At 40.8% G+C, this 12,575-nt stretch overlaps 2 protein-coding genes across 6 annotated transcripts in view; one reads left to right on the forward strand and one right to left on the reverse strand.

Annotated features, from left to right (window-relative positions):
* Positions 1-7,608, reverse strand: part of Pex13 (peroxisomal biogenesis factor 13) — a 31,151-nt gene extending 23,543 nt beyond the window's left edge. The window contains exon 1 of the mRNA XM_005385748.2: positions 7,423-7,608. Coding sequence (XP_005385805.1) covers positions 7,423-7,514 — 92 coding nt within the window. The 5' untranslated portion in view covers positions 7,515-7,608. The remainder of the gene's footprint in view (positions 1-7,422) is intronic.
* A 170-nt stretch (positions 7,609-7,778) lies between these two features.
* The window catches only part of Pus10 (pseudouridylate synthase 10), a 68,532-nt gene continuing 63,735 nt past the window's right edge, over positions 7,779-12,575 (forward strand). The window contains exons 1-3 of one of the 5 annotated variants that reach the window (XM_005385751.2): positions 7,815-7,847; positions 8,341-8,464; positions 11,747-11,886. In XM_005385751.2, coding sequence (XP_005385808.1) covers positions 11,761-11,886 — 126 coding nt within the window. In that variant the 5' untranslated portion in view covers positions 7,815-7,847; positions 8,341-8,464; positions 11,747-11,760. The other 4 variants (XM_005385750.2, XM_005385749.2, XM_013514667.1 and 1 more) reach the window with 4 other exon arrangements.

Consider the following 12,575-nt stretch of genomic DNA (forward strand, 5'->3'; position numbering starts at 1 on the left):
TTTTTTTGGTCTTTTTGAGGGTCTTGCTAGGCAGTTCAGGCTGGCCTTGAGCTCACTTTGTAGCCCAGGCTGGTCTTGAACTCGCAAGGATTGTCCTGCCTCAGCCTCCTGAGTGCTGGGATTACAGGCGAGTGCCACGCCTGGCTCACAGTAAGGCGGATGCTCCTATGAGAATCTAAGGCCACTGCTGCTCTGGCAGGTGGAGTGTAGGTACTAGTGCAAGCCATGGGAAGCTGCTGTGAATACAGGTGAAGCTTTGCTTGTTCACCCACTGCTCACTTCCTGCCCATCACTCAGTTCCTGCCTGTCTTAGTTACTTTTCTCATTGCTGACACAAAATATCTGACACCCAAAGCTTTTTTTTTCCTGAGACAGGGTCTCACTATGTAGTGCAGGCTGTCCTTGAACTCATGGTGAGCCTCCTGCCTTGGCCTCCTGAATGCTGGGATTACAGGCATGTGCCACCATGCCTGGCTGACACCCAAAATTAAAGGTTTATTTAGTTTACAGTCTGTGGAAGTTTCAGTCCATAAGCAGCTGGCTCCAAGGCAAAGTGGCACATGACTGAGGGGCAACAGTTCATGGTGGAGGAAGGCAGCAAAAGCGAAGGGAGAAGGTAAAGGGCCTCTGTCTGTCCTTTATATGGTACGCAGGCTACCTGGCCTAGGGCAGATGTAGCACTCCCACCCTTAATCCCAGCACTGGACCATACTCAATCACAAACTCTAGATTCAGCCGCCTTTGAAAAGCCTGCCCCCATGATTGCAAGAGGCTTTGGGGGGACATCTAGACACAAACTGTAACACTGCCATATGTCCTGGTTCCTAACAAGGGGTTTGGGACCCCTGATCTGTGGGATGGAACTATGGTCCCACACAATTATTCTATTCCCTTGTTTAGCTCCTGGTTTAACATCCATTCATGATCTTTGCCTAGTATTATATATGTAACTACAAAATGGTAATTTTCTAATCTAGGCTAAAAAATTTTTAACTTAGCCTTGCATGATAATATTGCAGACAAGCTATTAGAACTCTTACATTTTTTTTTTCTTTTACTGAATCCAGTATTTTTAAAAAATGGAGCAAAGTTTAAAAGAGTGTCAGCAGACTGCCAAATGGTATAGTACATTCAGGCTTTGATGAACCAGTTCCACTCCAAAGTAGAAGCAAAACAGCAAAACAGACATATCTATTTTTATTATTATTATTATTATTATTATTTTTGAGGGGGATTTTGGTTTTTTTTCCAGTACCGGGAATTGAACTCACAACCTTGCACTTGCCAGGCAGGTGCTCTGCCGCTGAGCTAAATCCCCAGCCCCCAGACATATCTAGATTTAATGCAAAATTAACGTTTGTGGAACAGAAGCTAAAAAGAAATGTAAATAGGAAGGAAGGCTAATGCTTACTAATTCTGGGTCTGCAATCAGGCAGTAACAGGACTCAGACTACCAGGAAATAACAAAAACAAATGGAATTAGCTTGTCTGAGGTTGGAAGTTAGGCCTTGATACTTTAATTCCTACACAGATATTATAAAAATTTGCTGCCAATGTATTTTTATAAAGTCACAGACCTTATTTGACAAAGTGGCCAAACACATATAGTGGAAGGAAGATAGCCTCTTTAATAAATGGTGCTGGAAAAACTGGCACACCACATGCTGAAGATTAAAATTGGACCCATGTCTTTCACTGTGCACTAAACTAAATCTGAAATGGATCAAAGATCTAAATATTAAGACAGAAACATAAAATCTGGTGGAACATAGAATAGGTAAAAGTCTTGAAGACATTGGTAGGAAAAGACTTTATGAATAAAACCCTGATGGCACAGGAACTATCACAAAGAATCAACAGCTGAGATCTCATCTTATTAAAAAGCTTTTGCACAGCAAGAGAAACCACTTAACAGAGAGAAGAGACAGTGCAGGAAAAATGCTTGCTGGATGTTCCTCGGAGAAAGGTTTACTATCAAGAACATATGAAGAACTAAAAAAAATCAGACCTCCCAAATTTAAAGACCCAATCCCAAAAAAATGGGCTTTGGAGATGAATGCACACTTTTCAGATGAGGAAATACAAACAGCAAATAAGTATATGAAAAAATGTCCACCATCACTGGTCAATCGAGAGATGCAAATTAAAACAACACTGAGATTCCATCTCACCCCAGAAAGAAAGGCTATTATCAAGAAATCAACCAGTAACAAATGCTGGAGAGGAAAAAGGAACTCTTATTCACTGTTGGTGGGAGTGTAGACCAATGCAACCACGATGGAAATCAGTCTGGAGATTCTTCAAAAAACTAAGACTGGAGGTCCTATTTAACCCAGCTATTCCCCTTCTGGGTATCTTCTCAGAAGAATTAAAAACATCGTACCACAGTGATACATGTACACTCATATTTATAGCAGCACAACCTGAATGCCCATCAACCGAGGAATGGATAAAAAAGGTGTGGTCTTTTTATATAATGGAGTATTACTCAGCCATAAGTGATAAACTGGAGACTTTTACAGGTAAATGGATGCAACTAGAGACCATATGCATAAGTGAAATAAACCAGATGCAAATGTGTAAACATCATATTAACTCCCTAGTGTGAGAAGATGAAAGAGTAAATGAGATCCAAAATGTACAATAGATATCGTAAAATGGGAAGTAACTTCAAAAGGAAAAAAAAAAAAAACTGGTGTGGGGAATGAAAAAAGTAGGGAGAAGTAAAAGGAAAAAAAATATATATATACACAAAAGATAGTTAAAATAGCCATATTACTAATTTCTCTCAGTTCATTGAAAAGATAGGTTTGTGCTAATATTGTTCGGACAATTAAATGCTGATATCTTATATTCTGAGTAACTAATTTAAAAATAACAATATGCAATGTATTAACCATCATTATGTGCCTATCATTGTTTTTTGTTTCTTTAAAAATAAAAATTAAAAAAAAATACCTAAGACCTAAGAAAGGGGAGACTCTGATAAGGTCTCAAGCTCAGGGACCAAAATAAGTTATCAACTTACTATTAACTCAGTGGTGATCTGTGACATCCTTAACTATCCCACTGTTTTTATATCTGATTCTTACATGAGAGTGGGGCAGGTGGGACAGACAGAGGAAACGTGAAACCTGTTGGAGAGGCAGAGACAGAGACAGAGACAGAAAGAGAGAGAGGTGGAGGAAGAAAGGAGAGAAAACATCTCTGAAATTCTTACTCAAAATGAGCTTATCAAAAATGCCAGACATGAAAAACCCTAAGTAACCAGTGCCACAAAAATTAACAATAAAAATTCACCCAAGGAAAAACTAATTTAATATAAGCAAAATGTCTAGATATATTTAAAATTATCAAATAGATAAACAAAGCAATGTCATCTGTGAAAACTCCACATGACATGAAACCTGTAAATGTAAAAACAATCCATTAGAAATCTCAGACATGAGGCTCACAGACATGGGCTGTCTTGCAAGATAAGAAGCAGCTTAGTGGCTGTACTCTAAGGGGCAGAGAGGAAATAGAGAATTTGGGAATTGCACTTTAACTAGTAGTCTAGGGAATCAGACTAACCTTTCAACTGAAAACACCTTGAAAAGCTGGGAAAAAATAGAAAAATATCTGTTTAAAGCCTTAGAGAAAAAAATAAAGCATTAGAGAGTAAGGTACTAAATAATCTTTTTTTTTTTCTTTTTTCTTTAGTGTTTTTTAGATAGGGTCTTGCCATGTAGTTCAGGCAGGCCTTAAACTCACTATGTAGCTCAGGCTGGCCTTAAAACTCATGGCAATCCTCCTGCTTCAGCCTCCCCAGTGCTGGGATTATAGGTGTGTGCCACCATGGCCAGCAATCAATTTTATTTTTATTTGTTTACTTTTTGTTTTTTGAGACAGGGTCTCGCCATGTAGTCCCAGCTGCCCTTGAACCCATTATACAGCACAGGATGGCCTTGAACTTGAACAGATCCTCCTGCCTCAGCCTCCCCAGTGCTGGGATTATAGGCATGCACCACCACGCCTAGCACTAAACAATTTTAGAGTCAAGATCTATGAGGGAAAAAGAACCAGTCCCACATTTTGCAGTGTTTCTCTAGGGCCAATTCAGGAAGAGATGGCTGACAGGATGAGTAAGAGGGCAGAGCTTTTAACAAACTCCCTGGGCTAAGAGTTCTGGCTAGAGTTGTGAACTCTGAGACTGAAGTAAGCATAGCACTTCAGCTAGGAATTTAAAGGGCCATACACTAGAAGTAAGAGTGCAAAGGTTAACAAAAAATAGACTAGCCCTGATAACAATAGTTTCAAATCAGCTCAATCTTTGACTGGATTAAAGTATCCTTGACTGCTAGGGTCCTCTGGTGCTGATCAAAAGTAAAAGTCTCTGAAGGGATGATACCTCCTTAGAATTCAAATTACCCTAAATTGTCTATCTACCATAATGGATATGGAGCTATGTCCAGCTCCCATTAAAAATAACTGGATCTAGCTGGGCGTGGTGGTGCATGCCTATAATCCCAGCGCTTAGGAGGCTGAGGCAGGAGGATCATTGTGAGTTAGAGACCAGCCCTGGCTACAAAGTGAGCTCAAGGCCAGCCTGAACTACATAGTGAGACCCTGTCTCAAAAAAGACGAAAAAAACCCGAAAAACAAAAAACCCAAAAACAAAAAGTGGACCTCTATGATGACAAAATTACATGTTTTAACAAAAAGAGCACTATCAGACAATATAAAAAACTTGACAGAGGATCTAGAAACTGTAGTTACTACACAAGAAACTATAAAAACCGTGCTTACTATTAAAAGAGATAATTGAGACTTTTTCAGCAGAGAATAGAAATTATAAAGCAGGATTAAATGAGAATTCTAAAACAAAAATTAAAACAAAAACCCCCAACCATCTGACAGAAAACTTCCTCTTAAAACCCTCACAAAACAAACTATGGTTGGTTCGTTATAGGCTGTAGCACGTATGACTGACATATATGTAATCTTAGTTTAAAGGTGTGAAGAGACAGGCAGAAGCAATATTTGAAGGGACAATGGCTAAAACTTTTCTGAAATAGAAGGCATCAAGTCCAGATTTAAGTATCCCTATGAATTCTATAGAAAGTAACATAAAGAAAAACATATGGAAGCCCAAAAGAGTACAATTACTGAAAACCAAAAACAAGAGTATCTTGAAAGCAACCAGATTGAAGAAAAAAAAGAGGTTCTTTTTAAAGGAGTATGAATAAGACAAGGATGGCTGAAACCATCAGAAAGTTGACCAGAAAAAGGAAGCCAAGAAAAACTTAGGTTCCTTGACCATAATGTTGAGACAGCAGATCTCTGGACTTACTGCTAATTAAACAATAAATGTCTTTACAGTACAAAGGACAGTATGATATTGTTACCTGGAGCAGAAACTATTCCTGATATTGACATAATGTTTAATAGACAAGCTAGACAAGCACCTAAATAATATTTAAAGGTATGACTGATATGGAATTTTCTGAATTATAAATATGAATCCTTAAACACTGTGGATAATAAAGAAAAGAATATGTATATTTATATCCAAGACAGCACAATAAAGCTACAGAGGATAAGGCATTATGTAAAATCTTAAAGACTAAGAAGGACAAGATAACTTATAAACAAATAAAAACTAGAATTAAATTTCTCAGACTATGACATTTTAATACAAAACCAGAATAGTACAAAGAAAGTAACTTTCAATTTCACCTAGGAACGTATATACAAAGATCTTAAAGTAACAAAATAGATTTCGGGATTGCATATTTAAACAATCAGAAGTAAGCAGAGTTCATCCAAAAATGCAAGATAATCCATCATTAGAAAGCTAATGCAATAAGCCACATTTTCATATTTAAAGGACAATATGTATCACTGAACAGATTCAGCAAAGCCAGTCGTAAAATGTTACACTTCTTCCTAATAGAAAGCTGAGCAAGGTAGTGAGAAGTGTGCCAGGATATGTATTGAAAACAAAGAGCAAATATCTCAGTACCAACACAATGACACCGACTCACTCTACTGGCTTATCTGTAAATACCAGGATTATCTACATGGAAAGCAGGAGTTTGTCCTCAGCCTGGGCAACAAGGGAGACCAGTCTCAAAAAAATTACAAGGCTCTGTAATTTAAGACAGTATGCTACTACCAAAAGAACAGACAGATCAGGACAGCAAGTCAAAAAGTCTCCCAAGGCAGAACCACATATTTAGGAAAACCTTATATGGGATAGATGGCATTATAAACTAAGATGGAATAGATTACTCAATAAATATTTCTGGGATGATTACTTATTCATATAGAAAAAAATTAAATTTCCTACTTCATACTGACTTTGGTATACCAAAGTCACTTCTCGGTGAATTAAAGATTGAAAGGAGAAAATCAGAACATTTAAAAGAAAACATAAGCTGAATGTGGTGGTGCTTGCCTATAATCCCAGCTACGAGGGAGGCTGAGCGGGAGGATCCAAGGCTTGAGGGCCCACCGAGAATTTAGTAAGACCCCCCTCTCAAAAAAAAAAAAAAAAAAAGGCGGGGTATGGAGCTCATGAAAGAGCAATTGCCTAGCATGCATGAGGCCATGGCTTCAATCCCTAGTAGGAGGGGAAAAACATGGAGAAAAATTTTTCTGATCTAGGTAGAAGTGATTTATCTAAGACAAAAAGCACAGGTAATAAAATGTGACAATTTTGGCTATATTAAAATTAAAACATCTGTACAAAAAAATCGAACATAAGTGTAAAGAAGGTGACAAGCTACAGACTGAAAGACATCAACAAAAATATAAATAATAAAGTACTCGTGAGCCAGTCTATATGTGTTTTTAAAAACTTCTAATAAACAAGTGAGAAAACTTATGGATCATCCAAAGATTTACAGCTCCTGTTTTAGAGTAGCTTCTCCAAATCTCAGTCAGAAACCTCAGCTGAATTATGCTTGAAAAGCACGCCAAGTATATCGGCTCGAGATCCAGTTGCGTAAAAGTGACCTTTTGGGCTTTCACCAACTTCTCGAGAGGTTGTAAACAGCTTGTACGAGTGACTTTTGCTCTCTCCCCGACCAGGCAAACGCTCTCAACTGCTACAGGCCGAGTGGACAGAGGGTCAGGCAGCTCGGCCAGGGTCCGGCACCCAGAAACGGGGAGGAAGCCGCCCCTTTTCTTCCAAGCACTTGCACCCAGACAGGCGCCCAGGAGCTCCGGGAGAAGGGTCCTCGGCGGACAGGAAACGACTATCACAATGAAAGTCCCTCCTAGGCGTGCGGACCCCAACTCCACCGCACCCCGACCCAGGGTGGGAACTGGCTGCAGGAGCCGGGGCGCCACAGCCTCCTGGGTAACGGCCTCAACCGCCTGCTGCTAAGTGCCCGCCCCGGCCCCCCAGATCCGCGCCTTGAAGAATCCCACACTCACTGGAAAGTGGGGCCAGGCCCGGGTCCCGGCCCGGCCCCCAGAATGCGGCGGGTCTCCCAGGGTTTCGGGGGAGGCGGCGGCTGGGACGCCATCTCTCGGCCTCCGCTCGGCTCCCGCGGCGGCCCGGACTGTTCAGGCGGGGTGCACCAGCCGACCGCGGCCAGGCGCAGCGGGAGGAGCGCCGAACCCTCCACCCGCCCACTCCGGCCACGCAGGTCGCAGTGTGTGGTATTTTTCCAGCTGAGGCCAAAGGGCGAGCGGGTACCACGAATTCACGGAGGAAATAGTCTCTTTTTAGTTGCCCTAGACTGTTTCGGTGCTAAACCTGAGGGTCAGGGCTCATCGATATTTCTGGCGGCGGCTACAATGTCCTAGATACTGAGTGCCATGGAGGCCTCTGTGGCACTACCCAACTCCGGCGCGGGGTAAGGCCCCGTGCGCCCTAGCACTGGCAGGGAAGCTGGCGTGTGAGGTTGCCAACCCGACACTTTTTCAGATTTCCCTACAGGCAAACGGGGGAGGCCGCTCATTCCTCTCGGGCGGGGAGTACTTTTGTTCTGTAGCTCTCGTTTCCTAGGGGAACAGAATTGCAAGACGCAGTGGGTGCGTTGTCTTTAGCTTTCCCCAATCTCTTTGCGAGGCGGAAGGGTTAAACCTCAGGCTCCAGCAGCTCGGGAGAAGGTAAGACAGATAGGTTTTTGAGGTAGGAGTCGCAGACTGGGTGCAGGAGAGGTGTGACAGGAGGGAGTCTTTTCCCTATTGCTGGAGCGGCTTTATTAGCCTGGAGGGGTGGGTGGGAAGTTTCTTGATCAGTGAGGTAAGGTCTTGCTTGGCCAGAACGGAGACTCAGGGAAGATTTTGGTATAAACTTTCAAGAGCCACGGTAGGATTCCAAAGCTAACTTTGTACCCGTTGAAGTTGTGAGTACCTCTGACCTTGGCACGCCACGCCCAAGCCCCACGCCACGGGAGGAATGGCATCCGCGTGTGTGGAAATGGATTTTAAAAGGTCCCACGGTGTCAGATTCACTCTGGTCATTTTGGTGGGTTTTCTCCTGCCCTGTTCGTTTTCTCCTTTTCGATGAATGGTTTCCGTAATTGTCTGAAAGGTGAAAAATCCTCCCTCTCCCATTTAATCAGAGACTGGGCTAGTTATGGTTGACTTGTGAAGAGATTTGTCCGGGTCCCTTGGAGCAAGTGGGAGGCAGAGCTGATGCAACTTGTTTCAGATTGCTTTCTGTGAAACAAACACGCGAAGAAAGAGCAGAAATCTTTGACAGTGGCAGACAGCCCTGGAAAACTGACAGCGTGAGATACCTGTCTCAGGGCTTGCTTTCAAAAATAATAAATCTACTAACGGAGCAACGATTTCTTTATGAAGTCCTGTAATTTCATTGCATCAAGATGAAACAAACAAAATTAAGGCATATCCTCCCCTTTCAATATTAACGTGATTTAGAAGAGGCAACATTGTTGCTATGTGAAAATGGTTTTTAAAGGTTGATAATCCGTAGCTGTGATTATTAACACACACAAACACTCAAGAAGGTTTGAGATTGTTTTTTAACCTCAAAATACTCAGGACAGGAGGTTTTGTAACTCTAAACAGGTTTGGGAACTTCTCAGAGCCAGGAGATCCTTATGTGTTGTTTGTTGACTTTGCATGATACCTTCGTTCTAGTGAACCTACTGGAGAAATAACATTCAGTTAAGCCCCAGGAAACAGAACATAAAATTTGAGTGTGGATATTTAAGTCCCCAGGAAAAGCTTCTCTACGAAGTGACCTTTTACAGCATTTATTGATTTGTTTATTGGAAGAACTTGTATTTGTTTCTCTTTAAATTAAAGATTAATTCTGAATTAAATCAAATGCTTGAGGTTAACTAATGGCAAAGAGGAGAAAAAATAATTTCATAATTTAAAAGATTAGCCAAGCACAATGACACATGCATGTAATCTCTGGAGGCTGAGGCAGGAGAAGTGAAAGTTCCAGCTCAGCCTGTGCAATTAATTTGGCGAGATCCTATTTTAAAACAGAAAAAGAGCTGGGGATGGAACTCAGTGCGAAGAGGCTCTGGGTTCAATGCCCAGAGCCACGCCCGCACCCACAGAGAAGGAGGGAGAGGGGGACAGGGAGAGGAGGGGAGGGAGACAGTGTAAGAGAGGAGAAAGAACCAGGACAGATTAAGTCACAGTTTCTCTGTGAGGGGATTGGTGCAGAGCATGTACTTTATTATTAAGATTTTTAAACATTTATTTGGTTTCTTTGAGACAGGGTCTCGCAGTGTAGTTGAGGCTGGCCTTCAATTAACTCATGTAGCCCAGGCTGGCCTCAAATTTGCGGTGATCCTCTTGCCTTCACCTCGGTGATCCTCCTACCTCAACTTCCTGAGTGCTGGGGTTACAAGGGTGGGCCTCCACACCCGGCGGGATGTGCGTTAAATGCTTATGTTCAGCCCATTGCAGAGTCCTAATCTCTTCTCAGCATCAAACTAACAGTTTAAGTGGGCCCAGCGAAGGGATTCGCTCACTTGTAAATAATGACTTGACCACACAGATGTCATTATTTAGAGGGTGCTCTTGTGTTTCTGTACTTTCTTGGAAATACTCTGGAGCCCATATTTATTTAAGCAACGCTATTTCCTAATCCTGACGTCTGAAAGTTCTCACTGGTGTGTCCGGACAAGGCTGGCTTGCTTTTCCTCTACTGCTAAAACGTTCACATGAACAAATTAGAACCCAGCCAGTCTTTTTTTATAATAGTGACTGTTGAATTGGTCTTTATGGTGAAGAAGTCTATGGAACTACATACGTATCTTCCTCAATATTTTGTGTCAAAGATCTGTTTCTTTTAAGTGGCCCCAAAGATTTAGAAACTTACAAGTAAATAGTTTAAGGGCTGGAAAGCACAGACGGACCATAAGAATCACATCTGCACATAAACTGTTGGTAAGAGCTTCACTCTTCCATACATTTCAAGCAAGCTCATTCAAATTATGAAATTGCACAGATTGAAAGGTGCTGCTATCTTTTATCTGTATGAGTACATTTATACTATTCCAAAACACTGCCGTGCAGTTATTGATTTATAAAATATCACTAGTTTATTATTTGAATTAATGTGGAATAATTCTGTAATCAGACCTATTTTTGCAAAATATGGAGTGATTAGGTAATTTGAATTTTTAGTACTCTTCCTTCCTGGCAAAGGGAGATTTATATTTGATTTCCTCCATTCTCCATATAGTACTTTGTTTCTTGTTCAGTTTGTTCAAATAAGAAAATTGGATAACATTTTAGGCAGATAACTATTCTTGAATATTTTGTATAAATTCTGTTGGAGGTTTTACTTGTGGGTGGATCAAGGTTTTCTCATTTTACTAATGGTTACTGTTTACTATATTGTCAAAGTGAAGGAGATACTTTTGAACTGATAATTTGGACTAGTTTAAATATCTGACTACTGAACTATCATTAAGACTGGCCACATATTATGGCCATTTGCTGATCTTTTCTAGCAAAGATTTTTTTTCCAGCAAACTCAGTTTTAATCTCTAATAGGAAAAATTTAATGAATTAGCTACTCTGTACTCAACCAATACTGAGTGATACAAAATTTAACATAAGATTTCACCCTTGTTTTCATCTTTTCTAAGAAGCAACCATTCTTAATTTTTTTGATTGATTGTGTTATATTGTTGTACATTACCATACTCCAGGATGGCAAGCTAAATTCCTTCACATTTGGAAACCTTTACCTGATCCATCTGTTTTTTGAGATGAGATTTCACTCTCCTGCCCTGGCTGGCCTGGAACTTGTGGGCTCAAGTGATCCTCTTGCCTCAGGCCCCGGAGTAGCTGGGAGTACAGATATGCATCGCCTATACCTGGCTGCTTGACCCATAAACTTCCTTCAAATTCATACTTTAGGCACATAATGAAAAAGGCATTAAGCCAGATGTGGTTGCACATACCTGTAATCTTAGCACTCTAAAGAGGATTGCATGTGCAATTAGTGACTTAGCAAGACTGTCTCAGAATTTAAAAAGGACTGGGGCTGTAGCTGAGTCTGAAGGTCCTGGATTCAGTCACCAGTACTAAACACACACACACACACACACACACACCACACATACCATACACACATGCGCATGCACACACCACACACATGTGCGCATGCACACACCACACGTGTACACACACCACACACACATATACCACACACATGTGTGCGCACACTAGATTTTAATCCTTAAGGGTGATAACATATTTGTCTGTGACAGTAAAACCAAGAAGCTGCTCACTAGTTTTTCATTTCTTCTAGTTCCTGTGCTCAGTATGTTTCCACTGACTGAAGAAAACAAGTTCGTGGCCCAGCTGTTGCTCAGTACTGGCACCTGTCCAAGATGTATCTTCAGGTTCTGCGGTGTGGATTTTCACGCACCTTACAGACTTCCTTACAAGGTATTTTCACTTTTTAAAATTAAAAGTGGTTTTCTGTACTTTAAAAATAAATATTTGTACCTTCAAAGGCAAGTATCTGTAACCCTTGATTAGATAAAAACCTATAATGAAATAATTACTGATAATGATAATTTCGGAATTGCCATTATCTTAAAAATTAATCTCAGGAATGTAAGTGGCTTCTGGAGGGATTATACCTATCATTTAGTATAGAGGGCTCTTTGTGGAGGAACTCCCTTGTACATTTAATGTTCGTGTAGACCTTTCGTAACGAGTATCTAAACAGAATATCACCAGATATTGTTAAGGTATAATAGGAGGGGATGATAGTCCTGATATCTTCTAGTAAGTGGCAGCATTGTGGCTTTGGTCAGCTTTTTTCTTGCTCTGTATTACCATCTGTACTTATTTTTGTGTTTCCAGTACCAGGGTTTGAATTCAGGGCCTCACAGATGTTAGGCAAACGTTCTACTACTGAGATGCAGACCTCACCTATCATTTGTATTTATACGTAGGTACAGTCAGGCATCACTTTATGAAGTGGGTATTTCTGAGAAATGCATCCTGAGGTGATTTGGGGATTGTGTGAACATCATAGAGTGTACTTAAACTAAGATGGCTATTATGTCACTAGACAATAGACTCTTTTTTTTTTTTTTTAAAGAGTAAAAGAAGGATAACATAATAAT

This window comes from Chinchilla lanigera, unplaced genomic scaffold, assembly GCF_000276665.1.
Source record: "Chinchilla lanigera isolate Chin_1 unplaced genomic scaffold, ChiLan1.0 scaffold00023, whole genome shotgun sequence".
Classification (NCBI taxonomy): Eukaryota; Metazoa; Chordata; class Mammalia; order Rodentia; family Chinchillidae; genus Chinchilla; species Chinchilla lanigera.